The sequence below is a fragment of the Mytilus trossulus genome, unplaced genomic scaffold (genome assembly GCF_036588685.1).
Source record: "Mytilus trossulus isolate FHL-02 unplaced genomic scaffold, PNRI_Mtr1.1.1.hap1 h1tg000050l__unscaffolded, whole genome shotgun sequence".
NCBI classification, from domain to species: domain Eukaryota; kingdom Metazoa; phylum Mollusca; class Bivalvia; order Mytilida; family Mytilidae; genus Mytilus; species Mytilus trossulus.
In genome coordinates this window covers 4743554-4769835 of record NW_026963292.1, presented here as the reverse complement: position 1 = coordinate 4769835, position 26282 = coordinate 4743554, and the positions used below count along the sequence as shown (strand labels likewise).

Here is a 26282-nt window from a genome sequence, read left to right as displayed (position 1 = left end):
GCTTTCATGTTCACACTTTGTATCGGTGTCATGAATACCTATCTGGAACTCACCCTGTTAGTCGAAATATTTTGTCGGTTCGGAGTAATCCCTCCGCAACCAAAAAACCTTGTTATCGTTCCAACACCGTAACCATAATAGGTAGAAAAAAAACAAAGGCTGAAATTTGTTCAGGACCAGACCTCGGTTCTTCGTTACATTTGGATTGAAAAGATTCAACGACTCATTGGTAGGGTTATGCCCCTATAAAAATTAACCGGTGTCGGTGGACCACCAAAACTCAGAAACCGTAAGTCGTAGAGACCTAGGATCTGCACCAATCATCATCAATTCATGTATCTTTGAAAAAAAAACTCAAGGTCAAATTTGTATGTTGACCTTGACCTTTGACCTAACACCATGTTATGGGATAATCTCAGAAACCATTATACTTACAGAAGTTTTAAATAGTGGAAAATGTTTGGGTCATTATGGGGCAACTTTGTTACATTTTGACCAAAGAGCTTTGACCTTTCTATAAGGGGCATAACCCCTGTTTTAGGTTTCTGAAAAAACAAAATCAGCTTTTACTATATAACCAAAGGTCCTAGACCCTTGGGGTCTTCAGTAATGGCATTCCGGACTAATGACCTTGACAAAGGTCAAAAGGTCAAAGGTCAAGGTCATGTCCCAGATAGCGAATTTAGTGTTTTAACCTTATATAAAGGATTTTTAGTGTGTTTTGGAGCTTTGTAAGGTTGACCTTGACCTTTTCAATACATTCTACGTCTGTTGGAACATGTATTTTACATTACAAAAGGAAAGACCTCTCAATTGTTCAAGAACAATTGACAGTTTAATTTTAATTATTTGTCATTTACATGCAAGTGTACTTATTTTTTCAACAAATTCCAGTTGTGGATACGCATTGTAGGGTAAGCTATTTGTTAACTTTTATTCGTCAAGAGTAAATAAAAAGGAAATACATGATAGGAAAGTTTTTTTTGTTTCAGTAGATTTCCTGTTTTTTTTTACTGTGGCGCTATATCTTCCTTTCCAACACGATCATGTTCTTTTTTAATTTTCTCATTGGTCATTTCCATTTTGATCTCCACCTTGATCTTTCCAACTTGATCATCTTTACCTTGATTATCCCCACCTTTATTATTTCCACCTTGATTATCTCCACCTTGATTTTTTACACTTTGATTATCCCCACCTTGATTATCTCCACCTTGATGATTTCCACCCTCATTCAAACCTTGAACCTTTACAGTTTGAACATTTCCGTCTTCATTTTCACCTTGATTATCTCCTACTTGAATATTTCCACCTTGATTATTTCCTACTTGATTATTTCCACCTTGATTATCTCCACCTTGATTATCTCCTCCTTGATTTTTTACACTTTGATTATCTCCACCTTGATTATCTCCTCCTTGATTTTTTACACTTTGATTATCTCCACCTTGATGATTTCTACCCTCATTCACACCTTGAACCTTTACAGTTTGAACATTTCCGTCTTCATTTTCACCTTGATTATCTCCTCCTTGAATATTTCCACCTTGATTATTTCCTCCTTGATTATTTCCACCTTGATTATCTCCACCTTGATTATCTCCTCCTTGATTTTTTACACTTTGATTATCTCCACCTTGATTATCTCCCCCTTGATCATCTTTACCTTGATTATCCCCACCCTGATCATCTCCATCTTGATTATCTCCACCTTTATTATCTCCATCTTGTTTATCTCCACCTTGAACTTTAACAGTTTGAACATTTCCGTCTTCATTTTCACCTTGATTATCTCCTCCTTGAATATTTCCACCTTGCGCATTTCCTCCTTGATTACTTCCACCTTGATTATCTCCACCTTGGTTATCTCCACCTTGATTATCTCCTCCTTGATTTTTTACACTTTGATTATCTCCACCTTGATGATTTCCACCCTCATTCACACCTTGAACCTTTACAGTTTGAACATTTCCGTCTTCATTTTCACCTTGATTATCTCCACCTTGATTATTTCCACCTTGATTATCTCCTCCTTGGTTATTTCCACCTTGATTATCCCCACCTTGATCATCTCCACCTTGATTATCTCCATCTTGTTTATCTCCACCTTGAACCTTTACAGTTTGAAAATTTCCGTCTTCATTTTCACCTTGATTATCTCCTCCTTGATTATTTCCACCTTGCTTATTTCCTCCTTGCTTGTTTCCACCTTGATTATCTCCACCTTGATTATTTCCACCTTGCTTATTTCCTCCTTGCTTGTTTCCACCTTGATTATCTCCACCTTGATTATCTCCACCTTGTTTATCTCCACCTTGATTATCTCCACCTTGATTATCTCCACCTTGATGATCTCCACCTTGTTTATCTCCACCTTGATCATTTCCACCCTCATTCACACCTTGAACCTTTACAGTTTGAACATTTCCGTCTTCATTTTCACCTTGATTATTTCCACCTTGATTATTTCCACCTTGATTATTTCCACCTTGATTATCTCCTCCTTGATTATTTCCGCCTTGATTATCACCTCTTTGATTATCTCCACCTTGATTATCTCCTCCTTGATTATCTCCACCTTGATTATCTCCTCCTTGATTTTTTACACTTTGATGATCTCCAACTTGTTTACCATCACCTTGATCATTTCCACCCTTATTCACACCTTGAACCTTTAAAGTTTCAACAAGTCCATCTTTATTTCCATCTTGATTATCTCCATCTTGATTATCTCCACCTTGATTATCCCCTCCTTGGTTATCTCCACCTTGATTATCTCCTCCTTTGTTATTTCCACCTTGATTAACTCCACCTTTATTATCGCCACCTTGTTTATCTCTACCTTGAATCTTTACAGTTGGAACATTTACATCTTCTTTTTCACCTTTACCATCTCCATCTTGATTATCTCCACCTTGATTATCTCCACCTTGATTATCTCCACCTTGTTTATTGCCATCTTGAACCTTTACAGTTTTAACATTTCCGTCTTCATTTTCACCTTGATTATCTCCTCCTTGATTATTTCCACCTTGATTATCTCCATCTTGATGATCCCCAACTTTATTATCTCCACCTTGGTTATCTCCACCTTGATTATCACCTCCTTGTTTATCTCCACCTTGATTATTTTCACCCTCATTCACACCTTGAACATTTAAAGTTTGAACATTTCCATCCTCATTTCCACCTTGTTTATCTACACCTTGATCATTGTTGCCTTGATCTGTTTTGACTTGATTATCTCCACCTTGACTATCTCCAACTTGTTTATCTCTTCCTTGATTATCTCCTCCTTGGTTAGCTTCTCCTTGATTATCTCCACCTTGATCATTTCCTGCCGCATTCACATCTTGTATATTTACAGTTTGATTGTTTCCATCTTCAACTCCATCTTGATCATTTTCGCCTTGAACATTTCCTTAAAATAGAAGTGAGATTGTAAATTATGTAGACATACATCAATCACGTATCAGCTATCAACATAGTTATATAGTGGGTCTGAATAGGGATGTGACAATTCATGTATTTTTTTTCTTCATTTTTTAAACCATTTGTCTATTCTTTTGAAAGTTTGCTCTAGATTGTCTAGTCTTTAAACTTTTACACTTTTATTTTCTATTTTATATCTTTATTTATTTTTGCCTGTATTTGTTTTTGTGTCCCATTTTCTGTATGTATCACGTATACATGGCAATGATTTTATTCTTCTGACTGTGAACCCCGTCGATGTCCTCATATCTACTGACCGGTATTTTTTTATTATGTAAAACGATTCAAAGCATTTACATTTCAAAACATGGGCGTATTTTCTAATAATCTTTTACATTTTTTCCGTTCCATCGTTTGTCTAAGTATGTACATTTAGATTTTGGAAACTAAAACAATTGCCGTATCGCTCCCTGGATTTGTGTTTTTTTAAATCTGTTATGGACGATTTACTTTTCTGCACCGGAAATTCGAATAATATTAAGATACCAATTACAATTACATGATCAAACAATTCCAATGTCCTTGGTTTTTATATAAAAAAAATAATGTCGGATTAAGCAGGGTGTCGGAATACTCAGTTTGTTTGCGAGGATAGGCATATTTTGGAACCATGAAAGTTTGTCGGTTAAAGCAGAATGTTGGAATACTCAGGTGTCAGATTAGGCAGGTTACACTGTATACACATTTGAAAAAAAGGCAAGATATGGTTAAAACCAAGCTAGCCGTTATTGTTAATCTGTCCAGTTATCATATACAGACGATGCGTTTACACATTACGAGCTACTTTAGTATTCTCGTTTGAATGGTTTTACACTAGTAATTTTTGTGCTCTTTACAGTTTGTTGTTCGGTGTGAGCCAAGTCTCCGTGTTGAAATGCTGGATTTGAAAAAAATCTTTCGAGAAACTTTTCCTTTCACAAGTTCAATGATAGAAAACGTCGTAAAAGTCACTGAATATTATGATAAAGTTATTACTTACTCGGCCGTCCAAAGACTTGTTGAGTGAAACAAGAAAATACGACTAATATCAACAAGACTGCAAATACTTTCATGGCGTCACAGTAGTTGGATAACGATGGTAAATATTGCTTAAAAGTCTCAAACTATTGTATAATTGACAATGAGCCTAGAAAAGTGTTTCTTTATACATGTACTTCGTTTCTGCTGCAACATGCCGCGTACTTGTTTTTCGACGGTTTACTTAGTTTGATGGCGTACAAGGGCAGTAAGTAAGTAAGTACTTAGTTTAAAAACCAAAAATTACCATATCACCATACATTCACAAAAATGTAACGCCTTCTTGTACATGCATGTACACATAAATGAAAATGAACTGAATTTCATTTTTTTTTTGTACCAGAGACACACTAACCTTACATGATTTACATTGAATGCAACAGCTTGGTAATGGAGTCATATACTCACATTACAATCGACAATCCTCGGATGAATCCGGTACTTGCATATGCAGGAACGGAATCGTCCGAGTGAAGACGAGTAACGAACCTTACATTAACAAATAAGCCATTGAATGTAGCATCTTGGTAATGGAATCATACTCACATAACAATCGACATCCTCGGGTGAATCCTGTACCCTCGTGTATGCAGGAACGGAATCGACCGAGTGTAGACTAGTACCAACCCTACATTAACAAAGAAGCAATTGAATGTAGCATCTTGGTATTGGTGTCACACTCACCTTACAATCGTAAAAGAACCAAAATAAATGCACTACAATATTTGCCAAGATTTGAATGAAACCATATAATGTTACAATAAAATGAACATTAGTTTAATCGATATCAATGTACATGTTGCACTCAACCTGTTAGGGGAACATTGTTTCTGAATCGCTTTGTATTAACGTATTACTGTATATTTATGTTTATCATATATTTAGTACAAAATACAGCTATTTTGTATATATCTAATAAAGGTTCTTTTTTCCAGTCTGTATCACCTACCCTGTATCGCATACCCCGTATCGCATGGCTAAACCCGTATCGCATACCCCGTATCGCATGGTAAAACCCGTATCGCATACCTTTTTTTTTTTTTTTTTTTTTTTTAACTTAAGTCAGTTTTTTAGGGGTTTTTTTTGCTTAAGAATTTTTTTTCTAAAAATAGGTAATTTTTTGAATGACGTCATTGTTTGGTATGTAACGTCACGTACATTAAGTTTTCATATTGTATGTGACGTCACGAACAGCAAGTTTTTACAACATATTTTTTGGCACACTCAATGCAACTATAAAAAATACAAAACACTTAAATATATACAATAATAAACAAAATATTTTCAAAACAACAGATTGTAAGGTAACCTAGGTGCTTCGTATAAATAATTGAGCAGTTATTTAAAAAAGCTTTGAAACAAGACAAAAGCAGAACTGAAGGTAACCCAGTGCTCTGGATCAGAAAACAGTTCATATACTATAATACTCTTCTGTTGAAATATATGATAAAGCGTATAATACATGGCAAAATCCGTATCACATGCCGTATCACCCTCGACCAATATCATCCCTCGGGCCTAAAGGCCCTCGGGCTGATATTGATGTCTCGGGATGATACGACATATGATACGGATTTTGCCATGTATTATTCTCTATGTATGTCATGTACATGATTTTTTTAAATAAAATATGTTTAAAGTAACCTGCCAAGAGCAATATGACAGCAATTACGTGATACAGGATTGTTTTCATATTAGGATTAGAGGGGAAATATTTCATGCAGGTGAGTGTCTGTATTATATATCTTTAAATTCCAACTTGATATCAAACGTATGATCATTTTCTAAAAGGGGCTCTAGATCTAGCTGTCAAATTCATGATCACCGATTTGACTCAAATTCTAACAAATCTAAGATAAACAATTTATTACAGGGCATGTGCTCGATAAGATGTAGCTTCGTTTCCTGTGTATATAAGTCTTGACGCCTTCTAATTAATAATCGAGATGACATCGAAAACAAGACTTTCTCATAACATGTAAAAAACATAAACATAAGCATAAATAAATTTATGGACCTCGTGCAAATGGATTTTTCTATGTTTGTTTGATTCTAATTTTATTTTTGTTATGTATCTTGTAGCTAGTGCCCCTTTAAGGGTTGATTGCATGTGTCAACTGAAAAATAATTATGGAAAAGAAACAGTTATGAACTGAAGTGAAATATTGGCTTTTGACTGGCTTTCATTAGATGCAAGCACTCTTACTTTTGTACTTTGTTTCTATTATGTTTATGTTACATGTACAGCGAACAAATTTAAACACTCATGTTCCATTTTTTATGTTTACATGTAAGAAAATGGTCTTCTTGCCGAAAAATACACTGTTCAGATCTTTATTAATTGTTTTCTACGTTTGACATACATATGATTTAGAAAGGCAAAACAGTATGTTGGTGTGCATGTGAGACCTTATTAAATCCACCACATAAGGGCCATACCAACTCGGACTATCTGCAACATGCATGTGCATGCTTTTTGCTGTTGGCTGTCTTTCGGTACATCTATTTCAAATGAGTCCGCGTTATAGCGAGAGGTGCAATCTTTTGTACTGTATTTTTGTTAGTTCCTGTTATCTTTTTAATGTTATATTTTCTACCAGAGCACGATATGATGCTTAGAAAAAAAATTTAATAAGGAAACTATGCATTTGTTTAGGGAAAAGGGAGGGGAACAGCAAGGGGATGTTTGAACGGATGCAATATCCATATTAACTTGTGGATAGTTCGTCTTATTTATCTTCTATCCAATCATTTCTTGCATTGTTCTCTTTATAGACGGGCCGGATATTCATTCTTCGTTTGGCAAGTTTGTAGTTCTGATACTTGTTATAAACATACCAGAACGTTCATTTCAAACATCGTCCCGATCCCCAATTTCACAACATCAAATGATCATCACCAGTCCTTATGAGTCATTATTTGTGATTCAAAATGTTCAAATTCGTTGTGTGAATAGTTGAAAGGAGCGACATACTTTTACTGATGTGCACTTGCACAATTATTTACGTTGATAATTCATATAATTTTTGTTGGTTTGTTTTGAAAGACGCAATGGCCTTACATTGGTAATGAATGTAACATATTGATGTCATTTTACCGATTGCACTTAGAAAAACCTATTGTGAACTTCGATTTCTAATACTGGAAACATACTAACCTCGCATTTACAAGTATTCAACAAATTGATGTAAACAAACCTACTAACATACTTTAAGTATTTTACTTTAAACATATTTTATTTAAAGAAATCATGTATATGACATATAGTGAAACATAAATACTAAGGGATTCGGAGACAACGTTTCCCTTATATTAATCCGTCTCCCTGTTTTCCAAGAATTTGTATGACGTCTTTACACTAAATACATACGTCTTTACACTTAAATCAATTTTATGTGCACTAATTGATATTTATTTATTTTTAGATATGAAACAGGCATTTAATAAATTTAGGCATTTTGTAAAATGACTGAATTTTCAGGCAATTTATAAAATGCCTAACCTTGACAGGCATTATACAAAATGACTAAAGTTACCTAGTCATTTTGTAAAAAGACTGAAACGGTTTGAAACAAAATTCCACAAGATGCCTGTTCAATTTCAGGCAATTTGTTGAAAAATTATATCATTGCGATGTATATGACAAAGACACAATATCTTGCAAAGAAAAAAAACCTAATGGTTCTGTAGAATTAATTTATTTTCCAAAAACCAACTGGGAAGGTTTGTATGTCATATGATTTGTTCTTTTTAGTGAAACTACGTTAAGTACATATATGTACTCATTATGTATTTCAGATAGCAGTAATTTTATGATCATTTTATCAAAGTGACAGGAGGAGAAACTTTCCAAACTTTTTTTTAAAGTTCAGGTTCAAAACACTGAAGTGAAACATAGGAAACAGAGAAAAAGATGTTTGTTTATAATTAATGGATTTTTATATTTCAGTATCAAATATTTCATGCATTTTTATGAAAAGAACGATTTGGTTATAATTCAAATGGACATTTTAGGCAGTGAATTAATCTGGATAAAGAACAGGAATTATGACTGCCCATCTATAGCATGGGTTTCACGATACAAAGCGGTTTATGGTTGTGATGCCAATATATGAGTATCTTCATATTCTCGACCTCAAGTAAACTCCTGTCATAAATGCATCCCCTGTTATGGGCAGATCTGATTCACTGATTTCAGTCTGTTAAAAGCTATTAGCCAAAGGATACAAGTCAAACTAATCGTGATAATGTACTTTGAATCTTCAGAAAACATATGAAAATAAGATATGCATGTGTGACGTGTGTGCTTCTTGCGAAACACAATGTTGTTGACTGTTAAGTTGATGGTTTTTTTTTGGTTTTTTTTTATGAGAAATGGTAATGAAAGTGTTTGATTAAATTAAATGATAATCCAGGTTTTTCAAAAAGTGGTCGATGTGCTTAACCAAGATTTTTGCATCAATCAATGTATTTGCTAAAAATCAGGACAAATATTTTGATCAGTTCTGTCATCCATACAATTTGAGATAATATAAATAATTCTTGATCATTTCTACTCTTAGTTTTTTATTTCAGTAATTATCATACATAGAACTGCTCCGCTGTTCAACGTTGTCTGTAAAAATTAGTCATTATGTATAATGAGAGAATCTTGTTCTAAAATGCCTAAAGTTTTCAGGCATTTTACAAAATGCCAAAAATTAGAAAGTTGTTATTGGCTTTGAACTATTGCTTTCAGTAAATGTTAGCTCAGTATTTATGTGATTTTACTTAGTACTATCGAATTGGTCCCTCTTGAAAAAGTTGTTAGTTATTTTGTGTGTTCTCTGTATCGACCTGATGAGTCAAGCCTGTTTCAGCTGATTTTTATAGTTTGTTTATTTATTGTTATGTGAATCTACCGTTCTAGATTAGGGGCGGGTAAGGCACACATAAACATGTTACCCCGCATCATGCTGCATATGCTTTACATTAACTTTGTGACCGATATAATTTGAATGACTTATTTAGAACTTCATTATGTTTTCTTTATTAATAATACGACAATATCACATAACATGTATCAGTAATTTTCAAATCAACCGCGATAAATGATTTTTATGACGTACTCTCCGGACAAAGTGTAAATTGGTCACGAGACAGATAATATACATGTGTCACCTGACTTGACAGATTTGTTTAAAAGCAGGTATTCAATTGTTTTAAACGTTTGCAATAGCACTTTTCATATGTAATTGATTCGTATTTAGCACATTGAATAATATCAAAAGATTTCAAATATAAGAATCTACAATAATTGCTAAGTATTGACTTTTTCATTCTACTTTTGTTTTCTGTTCACTTTTACCGTTAATTTCACACGAAGGAGTGAACAAATCCAACATATAAGTTTTTGTTTGACTATTGTATAATTTTTGTATTATTAAAAAAAAAAAACTCGTCATCTTTTATTTAACCCGATGTAGGGCTAATATTCCGCTTGAAATTATTTAAACAGGGCGAAAGAACTAGTACGTTATGTTAAAGATATATATCATAAGATAAGATATTTTATTGGTTTAAAATCCAAAATTACAGAATTGATACCACAGACAATAAACATTGGTGGTACCACAAAGTTACTCAATAATCAATAAAGCATTCCTAGAATTGAACATGTTGTTTATGAATTTAACAATAATTCTAATTATAACAGTCTCGCCACACGTATACAAAAATTTAAATATGGCTTCATTAGTCATATTTAACAGAAGGGAACTATTTCTCTTATTTTTTAAAACAATTGTCGTGATTTATCATCACAAAATATATTTTCAATATTTTAATTAAGATATCTATCATAAACTTTAAGGTTGGTATAAAGTGCATATAATAAACGCCTTTTTGAAATAGTATCATTATTTTTCCAAACATGTGAAAAATTTAATGTAGCAAGTAACTGTTCAATCTTTTTAGCAAATCCATTGGTTAATTGCAGGTTTGAACTACATACTTCTTCAAGTAAACAATTGTTATCAGATTTTATTACATACAACCGTGTGCTACTTACAAAAATGGTAAAATACATATAGCATGAAAAATGATTCAATAAGAGGGGCCCCGTTCACTTGCGTCCCATAAATGCAACTCAAGAGACATATTCTAATTTTCGGAGTGTTCCCAAATAAAAATCTCGATTCATTATTTGAAGGGTGTGTTGCTTATAATATCTGACATAGTATTCGATGTGTATGCGTAGGCCCGTAGCCAGGAAATTCCAAGGGGGGTGGGGGATGTATTTGGACTCATGAACAGTCACAATTTGAACAGAACATTGACTTTAATAGTGCTTATTTTGTTTCAAGTGGGGGTTCGTCGGAACCCCCAGGACCCCCTGGCACTAGTGTGGATCTAGCCGTCGATAGCAGCCGGCGTTAATATTCATGAGGCCAGCCTTCAATAATATTCATGAGCCGGCAATAATATTCATGAGATGACTTGCGTTCGAAGAAGTGTTGTTAGAAACTATGAACGATAACTATGATTAAATAACGTTCCTATGTATATGTGATATTACTTCAAACAGGCATGTCAATGGGTGTCTTCTTCGAGGTCCGCGTTTACTTAATTAACTTTTGGTCTTCTTCAAGGACTTCTAGGTCTGCGTCTTTAAATAACATTGTAAATGTAATAAAAACAATGCAAATGCTTCCATAAATATAAAACAAAGTAATGGTCTTTTAACATTCTGTGATAAGAGAAATAATGTAAACTGAAGCAATAACAAGTTGAAATAAAAATAATTAAATATAGAAATTTAATGGGACATTACAACAAACAAATAAAGTAAAGAACAGTTCTTATTAAAATTTTGTGATTATTGAATTAATGTAAGCTACAATAAATAAAAAAAATGATTGAATACTAGTATAGAAATTTAGGAATTACAGAGAATTGATGGTCATATGGGCATTCGATAATTTGTTCGTTGTTCGTTGTCTACAAATATAGTCCAATCATGAAACTAAAACATACAAAACAGACAGCATTTTCTATTTAAACAGATCAGAAAAAATAGAAACATAGTTAATTGCAGAAATAAAAACAACAGAAAAATAAAAACTGTCAAGTACTATTTCAATGACATATAATTCTTCAAAATAACGGAGACCAATCTCAGTCATTTATCTTAACATTAACAATTTATATTATTGCCTTTAAAATGGCCCATAGCACTTATGCCCTAAACCCGTACGAGTTAGTCAGGAAAGGATAAGGGGGGGGGGGTACCCTGGTATATCACAAATTCGAAAATGAACTATTGCCGGCTGGCCAAACAAAGAGATTCTCCACGTGGGCAATAATACCAGAGGAAGAGGTACTTATTGCCTTTAAAATGGCCCATAGCACTTGTGCCCTAGACCCGTACGAGTTTGTCAGTAGAAGGTTAAAAGGGGGATATGGTATTCCGGTTTACAACGAATTCGAACTGAACTATTTCCGGCTGGCCAAACTAAGAGATTCTCCACATCGACCATCATACCAGAGGTAGATGTTGGTATTGCCTATAAAATAGCTGATTGCACTTATGCCCTTGACCCGTACGAGTTTGTCAGGAAAGGATAAGGGGGGTACCCTGGTATATCACAAATTCGAAAATGAACTATTGCCTGCTGGCCAAACGAAGAGATTCTCCACGTGGGCAATTATACCAGAGGAAGAGGTACTTATTGCCTTTTAAACGGCCCATAGCACTTGTACACTTGACCAGTACGAGTTTGTCAGTAGAAGGTTAAAAGGGGGGATATGGTATTCCGGTTTACAACGAATTCGAACTGAACTATTGCCGGCTGGCCAAACTAAGAGATTCTCCACATCGACCATCATACCAGAGGTAGAGGTTGGTATTGCCTATAAAATGGCCCAGAACACTTATGCCCTAGACCCGTACGAGTTAGTCAGGAAAGGATAAGGGGGGGGGGGGGTACCCTGGTATATCACAAATTCGAAAATTAACTATTGCCGGCTGGGTAAAAGAAGAGATTCTCCACGTGGGCAATAATACCAGAGGAAGAAGAACTTATTGCCTTAAAAATGGCTCTCAACACTTGTACCCTAGACCCGTACGAGTTTGTCAGTAGAGGGTTAAAAGGGGGGATATGGTATTCCGGTTTACAACGAATTCGAACTGAACTATTGCCGGCTGGCCAAACTAAGAGATTCTCCACATCGACCATCATACCAGAGGTAGAGGTTGGTATGGCCTATAAAATGGCTCATAGCACTTATGCCCTAGACCCGTACGAGTTAGTCTTGAAAGGATAAGGAGGGTACCCTGGTATATCCCAATTTCGAAAATGAACTATTGCCGGCTGGCCAAACAAAGAGATTCTCCCCGTGGGCAATGCTACCAGAGGAAGAGGTACTTATTGCCTTTAAAATGGTTCTGAGCGCTTGTACCCTAGACCCGTACGAGTTTGTCAGTAGAGGGTTAAAAGGGGGGATATGGTATTCCGGTTTACAACGAATTCGAACTGAACTATTGCCGGCTGGCCAACTTAAGAGATTCTCCACATCGACCATCATACCAGAGGTGGAAGTTGGTATTGCCTATAAAATGGCCCAGAGCACTTATGCCTTAGACCCGTACGAGTTAGTCTGGAAAGGATAAGGGGGTACCCTAGTATATCACAAATTCTAAAATGAACTATTGCCGGTTGGCCAAACGAAGAAATTCTCCACGTGGGCAATAATACCAGAGGAAGAGAAACTTATTGCCTAAAAAAAATGGCTCTTAACACTTGTACCCTAGACCCGTACGAGTTTGTCAGTAGAGGGTTAAAAGGAGGGATATGGTATTCCGGTTTACAACGAATTCGAACTGAACTATTGCCGGCTGGCAAAACTAAGAGATTCTCCACATCGATCGCGACCGTCATACCAGAGGTAGAGGTTGGTATTGCCTATAAAATGGCCCAGAGCACTTATGCCCTAGACCCGTACGAGTTAGTCTAGAAAGGATAAGGGGGGTACCCTGGTATATCACAAACTCAAAATGAACTATTGCCGGCTGGCCAAACGAAGAGATTCTCCATGTGGGCAATGATACCAGAGGAAGAGGTACTTATTGCCTTTAAAATGGCTCATAGCACTTGAACCCAAGACCCGTTCGAGTTTGTCAGTAGAGGGTTAGAAGGGGGATATGGTATTCCGGTTTACAACGAATTCGAACTGAACTATTTTCGGCTGGCCAAACTAAGAGATTCTCCACATCAACCATCATACTAGAGGTAGAGGTTGGTATTGCCTATAAAATGGCTCATAGCACTTATGCCCTAGACCCGTACGAGTTAGTCAGGAAAGGATAAGGGGTGTACCCTGGTATATCACAAATTTGAAAATGAACTATTGCCGGCTGGCCGTACAAAGAGATTCACCACGTGGGCAATGATACCAGAGGAAGAGGAACTTATTGCCTTTAAAATGGCTCATAGCACTTGTAACCTTGACCCGTACGAGTTTGTCAGTAGAAGGTTAAAAGGGGGGATATGGTATTCCGGTTTACAACGAATTCGAACTGAACTATTGCCGGCTGGCCAAACTAAGAGATTCTCCACATTAACCATCATACCAGAGGTAGAGGCTGGTATTGCCTATAAAATGGCACAGATCACTTATGCCCTAGACCCGTACGAGTTAGTCTAGAAAGGATAAGGGGGGTACCCTGGTATATCACAAATTCTAAAATGAACTATTGCCAGCTGACCAAACTAAGATATTTTCCACATCGACCATCATACCAGAGGTAGAAGTTGGTATTGCCTATAAAATGGCTCAGAGCACTGATGCCCTAGACCCGTACGAGTAAGTCTGGAAAGAATAAGGGGGGTACCCTGGTATATCACAAATTCTAAAATGAACTATTACCGGCTGGGCAAACGAAGTGATTCTCCACTTGGTCAATGATACCAGAGGAAGAGGTATTTATTGCTTTTAAAATGGCCCATACCACTTGTACCCTAGACCCGTACGAGTTTGTCAGTAGAGGGTTAAAAGGGGGATATGGTATTCCGGTTTACAACGAATTCGAACTGAACTATTGTCGACTGGCCAAACTAAGAGATTCTCCAAATCGACCATCATACCAGAGGTAGAGGTTGGTATTGCCTATAAAATGGCCCATAGCACTTATGCCCTAGACCCGTACGAGTTAGTCAGGAAATGATAAGGGGGGTACCCTGGTAGATCACAAATTCGAAAATGAACTATTGCCGGCTGGCCAAACGAAGAGATTATACACGTGAGCAATGATACCAGAGGAAGAAGAACTTATTGCCTTTGAAATGGCCCATAACACTTGTACCCTAGACCCGTACGAGTTTGTCAGTAGGGGGTTAAAAGGGGGGATAAGGTATTCCGGTATACAACGAATTCGAACTGAACTATTGCCGGCTGGCCAAACTAAGAGATTCTCCACATCAAACATCATACCAGAGGTAAAGGTTGGTATTGCCTATAAAATGGTTCAGAGCACTTATGCCCTCGACCCGTACGAATTAGTCAGGAAAGGATAAGGGGGGAACCCTGGTATATCACAAATTCGAAAATGAACTATTGCCGGCTGGCCAAACGAAGAGATTCTCCACGTGGGCAATGATACCAGAGGAAGAAGTACTTTTTGCCTTTAAAATGGCACATAGCACTTGTACCCTACACCCGTACGAGTTTTTCAGCAGAGGATTAAAAGGGGTGATATGGTATTCCGGTTTACAACGAATTCGAACTGAACTATTGCCGGCTGGCCAAACTAAGAGATTCTCCAAATCAACCATAATACCTGAGGTAGAGGTTGGTATTGCCTATAAAATGGTTCAGAGCACTTGTGCCCTCGACTTGTACGAGTTAGTCAGGAAAGGATAAGGGGGGTACCCTTGTATATCACAAATTCGAAAAAGAACTATTGCCGGCTGGCCAAACGAAGAGATTCTCCACGTGGGCAATGATACCAGAGGAAGAGGTACTTATTGCCTTTAAAATGGCACATAGCACTTGTACCCTACACCCGTACGAGTTTGTCAGTAGAAGGTTAAAAGGGGGGATATGGTATTCTGGTTTACAACGAATTCTAACTGAACTATTGCCGGCTGGCCAAACTAAGAGATTCTCCACATTAACATCATACCAGAGGAAGAGGTTGGTATTGCCTATAAAATGGCACAGAGCACTTATGCCCTAGACCCGTACAAGATAGTCTAGAAAGGATAAGGGGGTACCCTGGTATATCACAAATTCTAAAATGAACTATTGCCGGCTGACCAAACTAAGATATTCTCCACATCGACCATCACACCGGAGGTAAAAGTTGGTATTGCCTATAAAATGGCTCAGAGCACTTATGCCCTAGACCCGTACGAGTAAGTCTCGAAAGAATAAGGGGGGTACCCAGCTGGTATATCACAAATACTAAAATGAACTATTGCCGGCTGGCCAAACGAAGTGATTCTCAAACGTGGGCAATGATACCAGAGGAAGAGGTACTTATTGCCTTTAAAATGGCTCATAGCACTTGTACCCTAGACCCGTACGAGTTTGTCAGTAGAGGGTTAAAAGGGGGGATATGGTATTCCGGTTAACAACGAATTCGAACTGAACTATTGCCGGCTGGCCAAACTAACAGATTCTCCACATCAAACATCATACCAGAGGTAGAGGTTGGTATTGCCTATAAAATGGCTGATAGCACTTATGCCCTAGACCCGTACGAGTTAGTCAGGAAATGATAAGGGGGGAACCCTGGTATATCACAAATTCGAAAATGAACTATTACCGGCTGGCCAAACTAAGAGATTCTCCACGTGGGCAATGATACCAGAGGAAGAGGTACTTATTGCCTTTAAAATGGCACATAGCACTTGTACCCTACACCCGTACGAGTTTGTCAGTAGAGGGTTAAAAGGTGGGATATGGTATTCCGGTTTACAACGAATTCGAACTGAACTATTGCCGGCTGGCCAAACTTAGATATTCTCCAAATCGACCATCATACCAGAGGTAGGGGTTGGTATGGCCTATAAAATGGCCCAGAGCACTTATGTCCTAGACCCGTACGAGTTAGTCAGGAAAGGATAAGGGGGGTACCCTGGTATATCACAAATTCGAAAATGAACTATTGCCGGCTGGCCAAACGAAGAGATTCTCCACGTGGGCATTGATACCAGAGGAAGAGGTACTTATTGACTTTGAAATGGCCTATAGCACTTGTGCCTTAGACCCGTACGAGTTTGTCAGTAGAGGGTTAAAAGGGGGATATGGTATTCCGGTTAACAACGAATTCGAACTGAACTATTGCCGGCTGGCCAAATTAAAAGATTCTTCACATCGACCATTATACCAGAGGTAGAGGAATCGAACCCCATTCTCCTATAAAAACAAATAGGCGTAATTACCAATATACCACCAAGGTTTCCAATACATTTTACAAACGCAACAAGATTGTCACCCAGTATTAATTTTAATCTCATGTATAAATACAGCATTTGAAATCGTCAGATGCACAAAGGCGTGCCTTTTGATCAACTTTAAAAGGTATAGCCACCGCAAGTATAAATGGATTTCTGTCAAAGGGCCCCTCCTGCCAAGTCTCGAATGTCAGCACAACTTTATCAAGAAATCCTCTATCAGATATGAACATATTTACCAATGCTACAATATTAACCGGCGGAATATTTACGATTAATTTAGGAAATAAAGACCTACCCGATTCTCCTTGTGCGTCCACCGCCATTGACGACTGACTTGAAAATGTGCGTGTCAGAAATTGACCTCAAAGGAAAAGACTGTTGAAATATAACTTTTCTGTTATATTGTGACAAAAATATTGTTTTAGTTAATAAATTAATTCATTAATATCTGTTTCAATTTTGAATTTTAGAAATTTATACAACTTTGGCAAATAAAACTGGTATTTTTTGATGGATAAACATGGACATTTTTCTTCCTATGCTTATCCATGATTTTTACACACCAATATCAATTTAAACCCAGCTTTTAATAAAACTATGTATTTATCAATCACAGTAGATATTCATTACAACTTTCACACGAAGGAGCACATGCGATGAGCTAAAATATAGCATACAGTAAGTACAGAAAGGTTTAGAATTCCTCAGTTAAGTGACGACTTAAGTATTTTTATGCATATGACTCAAGAGTTTAACTTAACTAAGGAAATCCTTAGTGAAATCTAAGTTACACTTAAGGAACACTTAAGTTGAGATGTTCTATGCATACGGGGCCTGACACTTTTACCTCATATAGCGTGTGCTAACATTTAGTGAGGGAATTCGATGTTTGCTATACATCTGTTCGTTCAAACGCAATTTATGACAATACCACTATATCAATTAGAATGGTTTTTTTGCCGTGTTTTAAGAAATTATTTGACTTTGTAGTAGCGGACTATTTGTGAAACATTCATTGTTCTAAAAAAGCGAATTTTCTGTATAAAGTCACTAATTATGTACACTTTAGAAGTCCAAACTTTTAAAAGCCTTATATACGCAAATGAACGATCCATAAAATATACCTATATAGAACGAAATGCTTATGAAATTATAGCAAATCTTTTCTCCCTACCAATTTTACTCCTAATTCCTTAAATGATTGTGACTGGTCATTAATATTGAATATTAGGCACTTTGGTTGGATTGAGTTGTTTTTAGTTTACGTATCAAACTGTTTAAAATTCTTGTCAACATCACTATTGATTAATCAAAACGTGCATGCATGTGTTCGGTAGCTTAATTGAAACTTCAAACTGGACACTGGACGAGTCAACATAATGTTGTATCAATGAAATTAAATATATGAAAGGTAATAAACTAAGAGGAAGTAAATAAAGTCAAAACATTTCCGATCTGCCTATTTTTGGACATCAAAATGGAATACGATCGTTTTAAGGTCAATTTCGTCTACCTGAAAAAATAGTGTTAGGCATTATAACTGTCGATTTTTTTTACGTAATCAAAAGCGCGCAGATAACCTTTTTTCTAAGCTAATCACCACGAATCGAGAAGTGAATTAAATGAAAATTCTATCGGTATATTTTTCGAACTTATTTCATTTATTAATAGTTGCGATTGTTTCCGAACAATGTTTTACACCAAATTATTTTATGATGCAAAACTGAAAATATTTGTCAATTTTATTCAACTTTAAAAGTGCAACACTAATTTCATCAAAACATTTGTGTGAATTGTGGTGTTTATTATTTCGGATATACATTGTTTATTTCTCCAACTGATGAATATTTTGTAAGACAATTCATTTGAATTATACCTGAGATCATTTAAGTATCAAGGATACATAGGTGTGAATGTTGTCATTTTGAATAGATAATTGACAGAAACAGATTGTTGAGATTAATTTACCAAAAGTATCCCATGACAAAGCAACAAAGATTAATTAAATAATTGCATTGAAAATGAAATTCATGTTCTTAAGTTCAGCAGTATCTAAAACTAGAATGGAACATTTTCGGTACTTTCTTTACAATTAACATAGAGATTTAAATATGAAGAATAATAGTATAACATATTTCAAACTGCTTTTTCTCATTTAACTAAAATACAATATATGCGTTTTATTTATAAAACCGGAATTCTGTAACATGTATTTAAATCTTTAGAATATATATAGTACGTAATGAATGTAAAAAAGCAATCACCTAATGATAATTTCACAATGAAACTCTTTTTTTGAATAGAATGCAAATGATCATGTATTTCATAATTTAGTAAACAGACCTTCATAGATACCAGGACTAAATTTATATATACGCCAGACGCGCGTTTCGTCTACAACAGACTCATCAGTGACGCTCGAATTCGAAAAAGTTAAAAAGGCCAAAAAAATTACGAAGTTGAAGAGCATTAACAGACCTTCATAAGAAATTTACGTTAATCGATTAGTAGATATTCTGTTTGAGTAAATTTTTAACAAGTTAATTCCGTGTCAGAGGGGACTTGTTTTCCTCATAAAATCAGCTGGTGATAATTTCTCAATGAAATGCATTTTTTGAATAGAATACCAATGATCATTCATTTCTTAACTTAGTGAACTGACCTTCATAAGAAATTTACATTAATCGATTAGTATTTTTTTCTGTTTGAGTATATTTTAAACAAGTTAGTTCCGTTTCAAAGGAGACTAATTTTCCTTATAAAATAAATTTTATTAACAAAATGTGATTTCTTATGAAAAGAGCATTTATGTTATATCATAAATGGTCCTTCAATTTATCAAAATGCCTGCATGTTATTCTTAGCCATACGTTTTTATTGGTTTGGTGAGAAAAGATTTTATATGTCTCTGGTTTGGTGGATAAAAATTCAAAATCGTTATTGGAATAATGATATATATAGATTCTTACATTGATACCAGTGGATTATCGGATTTATCCAATCGAGATAGTTAAATTATCAATTTTAAAGTCCGAGCCGCCTCCACGAGTAACTATGTAAGAATCTGTTTCTCTGATGATTAAAAAGACATTTTTTTTTTTTGTTAACCGAAAATCCCCTTCGAGTGCCTTTCACATTGCACGAAGTTGTCAATTTCATTAACACCTGTTATCGTATTTTGATTCATTCAGTTAGCTAAAAAGGTCATGACCCTCAAAATCATCCAATGATCTTTTGAGATCACCAGCAACCACACGTTGATTAAATTTTTTTATACAATGGGTTCGGAAAGGGATAAATTTCCATAGAGTTAGAGAAATTTTGTTAATGCACACCAAATGATTAAGGTATACCAGTATGGGAGTCTAAAATAGAAATGATAGAATTTGTTCATACTTTGCCAAAATGTAGTATCTATTGATACATGTTGAAAAATATAATAAAAATGATAGGTCCCCGCGCTACAGGTTGTGACAAAATGAAATTTTTTGTATGGATATTACAGGAAAAGACACCAATTTGTGATTAAAAGCTAAACAAAATGATAGAATTGTTATATACTTCAGGAAAAGATAGCTTTCAGACACTGCTTTGAGAATATATATAAAAAAAGATAGGGTCACCGTATGTTTTTTTTCCGGCTAAAATACAAAATAGGAAAATTCCATACAGAATCCTTCAGAAAATGCACTGTTTTAGAGTTACCTCCCCTTAAAATACCAATTCAAAAACAATTTAAAAACAACCAAAAATAATTAACATTTGTAAAAATATTAATATTTATAATTTATATTCTTATAAATTGGTTTTTTTAAATGAAAATTCACATTAAATATCTGCATTCCTGCATCAAATTTTGCTAACTTGATGAAAAATCTGGACCTTTGGTTCTCTTTTTTTTACAATCCGAAATGGAGAAAGACACCCATACCACCTTAAAGGACTATGTAGTATCAATGTCTTGTTGTCATATTTCTGTCAATAAAAAAGATTAATGCCTTCGAAACTGTGTTTTAATTTGTCATTTTCTTCTCGGATAAAACAACTTTACGATTGACAAGAGATTTTGAATTACGACTACGTAAGTCCCTGGTTGTTTTTGGTACGTTGTGGATTATAGATTATAGATTGGGTGTTAAATAACAATGAAAACTACACGCAAAGGTTTTTAAACTCTTTAAATGTAATACACATGAAGTATGTTATCGACTGATCATGACTGATTTTGATTTAACGACATGCAATATTTTCCATGGAATTTTGAAATGCACAATTTTACATTTTCCCAAAATATAAGATTACACAAAGCTAATATGACCGTGTTAATTGAGGCTTATATTGGTGCAGTCATACATACAATTAGCAGGTTGCAACTAATTTTGACAAATGAAAAACTCTTATTGGTATCTTGACAACTTTACACCTGAAAACATAGATACGGTTTATGAAATAATAACTACAAATATAACCGGGCGTTTTCCGTGTTATAGTGATTCAAAGACGGAATACCAATATACTTTAAACTTTATTAGTTATAGTTAAAGAATACAGGAAAAAGACGAAAACTGTTACAAAAAAGCATACCCTAGCATTCTATGTATCATATTTCATATATAGGGCCTCCATCATTTTGATTAAAACAAGTCTGCTTGACGATTCATAAGGGAAAGAGCAACTTTTAATTTATAATTTTATAATTTGTTTCTTATTCTCGTTAAAAAAAATCGCTCCTCAGAAATTTGTTTGAATTTTTACGTCCATTATTTAATTAGGAGATGTAGTATGATTGCCAACGATCAATGATCAACTGAACCGTTCGGCCTCCAATCATGTATCATGTGGTAAGTTACATCAGGCCCCGAAATGACAAAATGTGAAACTATTTAAACAATAAAATATTACCTGGATATCAGAAAAAAAACTCTAAAAAAAAATAATACCCCCGCCCCCCAAAAAAAACCCACATTAATAAATAAATAAATTATAGAAATAAAGCATATATTTATACGTGAGCGTTAGTTCAAGACCTATGTTTAATTTTCAGAGATCAACATGGCTTCACAAAGACAAGTATATGTGGGCGGCGCTTCTGGCTGTAAATCTCAGGAAGTCGGAATGGATGACTTGGTTCAAAAAGTCACCGATGATCCTAACCGATATAGGGTTGGAGCATCGAGTCACGACAGTCCCCAGGAGAGATTATGGAATTATTCTTCAAGCTACAACAACTCTGATGTGCTGTATGCTAGGACAGGTACTAACGACCTCAGGGAAGCGGAAAACCGTCTTCTTGGCGCATTACCAGCCAATCATCCACACAATGTTCAAAAACAAAGCAACATCCCTCAAGGAAAGCAAGGTTGTGTGTATGCTATAGACAGAAAGAAGTAACAATTTCAATAGTTAAATGAGAAACAGACTGTCATTCATATTCAAAGACTGTTGGTTTAAAAAAGGTCTCTTTATAGATGCTTTAATATAATACAAATAATCAATTCCTTGTCATCTTGTTTGATTGCCATATTTAACTTTTGACACGTACTAATGTATCTACGCATCTTTTTTTTTTTAGAATTGACCTATTTATAGAAATATGGTAATTTTTTGATTACTCCAATCCGACTGTAAAGCTCATGCCAACAAGATAAATTGTATAAATATGCAATAATGTCTAATAAGAAAAACGACATTAAGTCCGCTCCTCGTGTAGGGAAAGATGCATGGTACGTTATAACCCATAACAACAACTGTGTGTGATATGGAAGTGGTATATTGCAAGGAAAAATTAAATGTCTGACCCTATTCAACATACCTTCATTTTCTAGTGGCATTCGAAAATTTCTGCTTTTTATCCTGGTCGTTCCACATATGCAGAAGCAACTTATTGAAATTTTGGTAAAATTGTTTAGCCGCGAATACACGTGAAATATTTGCAATGGGATGTTAAAAATAAAGCTATCAATCAATCAAACATGTTTGTGGGTGCTGGTATACATCTTTCTTTTCTCTAAAAACATTAATTTTCTTAATCAATCCAGTTACAATAATCATGATAATACTCATCGAATAACATTGTTATATTGTCATTTTTGGTCGCCTATAATTAATTGCTTGAAAGGGAATTATCATGATTATATAAATAATTTTAACACGAAACACCAATATAACATTGAATAATTTAACACAAAAACACTCTTTAGATTTCAATAATCTTCCCAAAATCATACATGTTTGTATTATTGAATGTTTTGACAGTATTATGTCATATTTTTAAGATTTATTCGAATTGATAATATACACAGATGTCAAATATATCCGTGCAGTTTCAAATAGATTTATAAATGATAGGAATACTAGATTTAAAGACATGGGTATACACCAATGAACCCGCATTCAAAAGTCATTAAAAGATAAAAAAAACCAATCGAAAATCAACGTACAGTCTTCACCAATAGAAAAGTATATGTACGATGAACGAAATGCCAAGCTCTAAATCGATGCTATTAAAGAAAAGATAAGGACCAGAACAAAGTTCCTGTTAACTTAACTATGGACTTCAATTTAAAACATAAACACGTTACAATTTGGATTTTACATGATCTATTTAAAATTTAAAGTAAACATATTTTCTCACAAAATTTACCATTATTTTCAAAGTAAAGCTCATGTTGGAGATGTTGTCAAAAAACGAAGAAAGTATTTTAACCTGATTTAAAAATAATGAAATCTTAGGGCCACTTCTGACCTTTCGTGGACCTGCTACAACCGACAATAAAAACATCTGCCGTCAACATGTTACACCAAAGAAGAATTAAACATACACCAGACAGATGTAAAACCGATAACCACTACAGAAGTGCCTAGCATGTGGCAGGCACATAATTATGTTTCGGAGTTCAATTCGTTATTCCTTTTAAGCTCTCTTCACACAAAGGGCCAAGTGAGCTTTTGTCAGTACCTGGTGTCAGTCGTCGTCCGTTGACTTTTGCAAAAATCTTCTCCTCAGAAACTACTGTGCCAAATCTTACCAAACTTGGACATAATCATCGTTGGGGTATCTAGTTTTAACATGCGTCCTGTCCCCCGCCGGCTAACCAACCTGACCTATGTGGCTAATGATAGAACATAGGGGTTGTATTCAAATTTTGTCTATTATTTTGAAAACCCGTATATAGAGAAAATCTGTTAGGGTCAAACATGTTCAAAAAGCTAAGATCGATCTACCTATTTTTCATTTTCATCAAAAATGTCAGATGACTTCTTAGATGAGTTGTTGCCCTATAGTTACGATGTTTACCATTTTTGTAATGTGTGTTGCTCATCGTAAAAGTTATACAGACTCAATAAAAAATATGCACAGCAAATCACGTTAAGCAATCGTCCTTAATGTCAAAATCAGCGAATGAGTGTTATCGTCGATTTTGTTTTGATATAAGTCACGAAAAAGACAATGGGTTCCATTATTTGAGCAAAAACGTTGTATTTATACTTCTGAAGCACCTAAGGTCATACATAGTGTTTTCGATCTGTTCAATTGCAGAAGTTCTTTCAAGCGTTTTTGTAAACTATAAAATTAGATTGTTATCAACGACATAAATGGTATTGGGGATCTTTCTAAATTATAAATCTGTTGACTCTTCATATTTTCTTTCTTTATGTATAACTAAATAAATATAAATCGCACATAGTAGTATATCAGCTGGTAAATATATAATAATAAAATGAAATTTGCTTTAGCTCCCTCTTGTAAGTTTCGATATCAGTAGTCCGATCATTTGAAATTTTTCAATTTGGTCCGTTTTCCTGTCAATAACATAACATATCTTGCTCATCAATATTTCATGACTTTTGATGTTTTGTTTACGTCTTTATATTTGCATGCAAACATTCTCACCATAATTGACTTTTTTTTTAATTTTTAAAACGTGTACACAACGTTACGATTACTGAAAGTAAACGGTCAAAATAAGAGGGAGGTTTTACGCACGTTATACTTGTGTTACTACATCAAATGCTGTGCCTGTACCACATCGAGCTTACTTTACCTTGTTACGGTCTTTATTGTTTGCCTTTGTTCACATATGTTTTCTTTCTTTCGGATACGTTTGTATTGATGAGTAGTGTGAACTGTTTGTAATGTTCAGTATTTTTTGTTTGTTTGTGGTTTCTCTCATCCTTTCGGTGTATTATTTAAACCTTTCGCATCATTTCTATTGATTTAAGCATGGTACGACTGCTTAACAGTTTTTGTGGTTAATATCAATGACAAATGTCTTGAGATTGGCTTCTTCAACTTTTTTTTTGGATACAATCACTCCTTGGCTTTTTAGCAAAATCATATACAGGAGGGAACTTACAACATCATGTTGTTACACTGAGATATGAATGTCAACAGACAATTGATGATGCGAGAACAAAATTGATGAAGTAGGGCAGTTCTTTAATGGGATAAAAAGTAAAATAACAAAAATATTCCGTTTTTTTATGTTTTGATTAAAATTATAACACAATGTTGACGTTTGTACCCTTATTTGTGACATGTTTTTTCGTATTTTGTCTGTTTGTTTTGTTTACACATTGTTGTCAATGCAATGGAATTGTATGCCTCGTCAAACACGTGAGAGGTTTAGCTAGCTATAAAACCAGATTTTATCTACCTTTTTCTACATAAGAAAATGCCTGTACCAAGTCAGGAATGTGGCATGCAGTTGTTTTTCATTCGTTTGAAGTGTTTAAGCTTTTGATTTAGCCATTTTATGAGGAACTTTTCGTTTTAAATTTTCATTGTAGTTCGGTACTTTTGTTATTTTACTTTTACCAAAAATGGACTTAACAGTAGAGATACATGATGTACAAAGGTATATATAGAACACTATAACACGTACTTGCTCATTGTTGAAGGCCGTACGGTGACCTGTGATTGTTTATTTCTGTGTCATTTGGTCTCTTGTGGAGAGTTGTCTCATTGCCAATCATATCAAATTTTTATAATAAAGATGAAAACAAGGTCAGTTCCAAGAATTTATACTTCACGACCGTCATGTCTTATTTGTGAAGTTGGTACGCAATTCTTGGTATCTTCTGATGAGCGTTGTTAGAAAAAGGACGCGACGTTCTTTGATATATTCCGTGTTCTTCAAATTTCTGGGACTGTTTTTTAAATCTTTGTAGCAGCTGCAAGCTGTAGAATACCGAATGAGTTTGGAAATGTATATTCCATGTGCAGGTGAAGTTGGTATATTACTTTCACGATGGGGGAAATTTCAAAAAAATAATCGTATCGTTCGTAATAGATTATGGTACTGAGATGACCGCTAATTTAAAATTCGAGAT

General features: G+C 35.0%; 2 protein-coding genes across 2 annotated transcripts; one reads left to right on the top strand and one right to left on the bottom strand.

The window, feature by feature from the left end:
• Positions 1-1010: 1010 nt before the first annotated feature.
• On the bottom strand, positions 1011-17272 carry LOC134699371 (uncharacterized protein DDB_G0290685-like). The gene is made up of 2 exons (XM_063560975.1): positions 17245-17272; positions 1011-3421 (listed from the first exon to the last, which is right to left on the bottom strand). Exons 1-2 carry the CDS (start codon positions 17270-17272, stop codon positions 1011-1013), a joined length of 2439 nt encoding a protein of 812 aa, XP_063417045.1.
• Positions 9644-22449, top strand: LOC134699267 (uncharacterized). The gene is made up of 2 exons (XM_063560873.1): positions 9644-9697; positions 21994-22449. The coding sequence occupies exon 2, from the start codon at positions 22002-22004 to the stop codon at positions 22338-22340; it is 339 nt and encodes a 112-aa protein (XP_063416943.1). The 5' UTR covers positions 9644-9697; positions 21994-22001; the 3' UTR covers positions 22341-22449.
• Positions 22450-26282: the final 3833 nt, after the last annotated feature.

What these genes read in the sequence shown, in the direction of transcription:
- LOC134699371 (XM_063560975.1), bottom strand. Translation starts at nt 17,272, where the DNA reads ATGGCGGTGGACGCACAAGGAGAATCGG. An exon ending in GGACGCACAAGGAGAATCGG is followed by an intron (nt 3,422 to 17,244) that starts GTAGGTCTTTAT and finishes TTCTATTTTAAG; the next exon opens with GAAATGTTCAAGGCGAAAAT.
- LOC134699267 (XM_063560873.1), top strand. Translation starts at nt 22,002, where the DNA reads ATGGCTTCACAAAGACAAGTATATGTGGGCGGCGCTTCTGGCTGTAAA.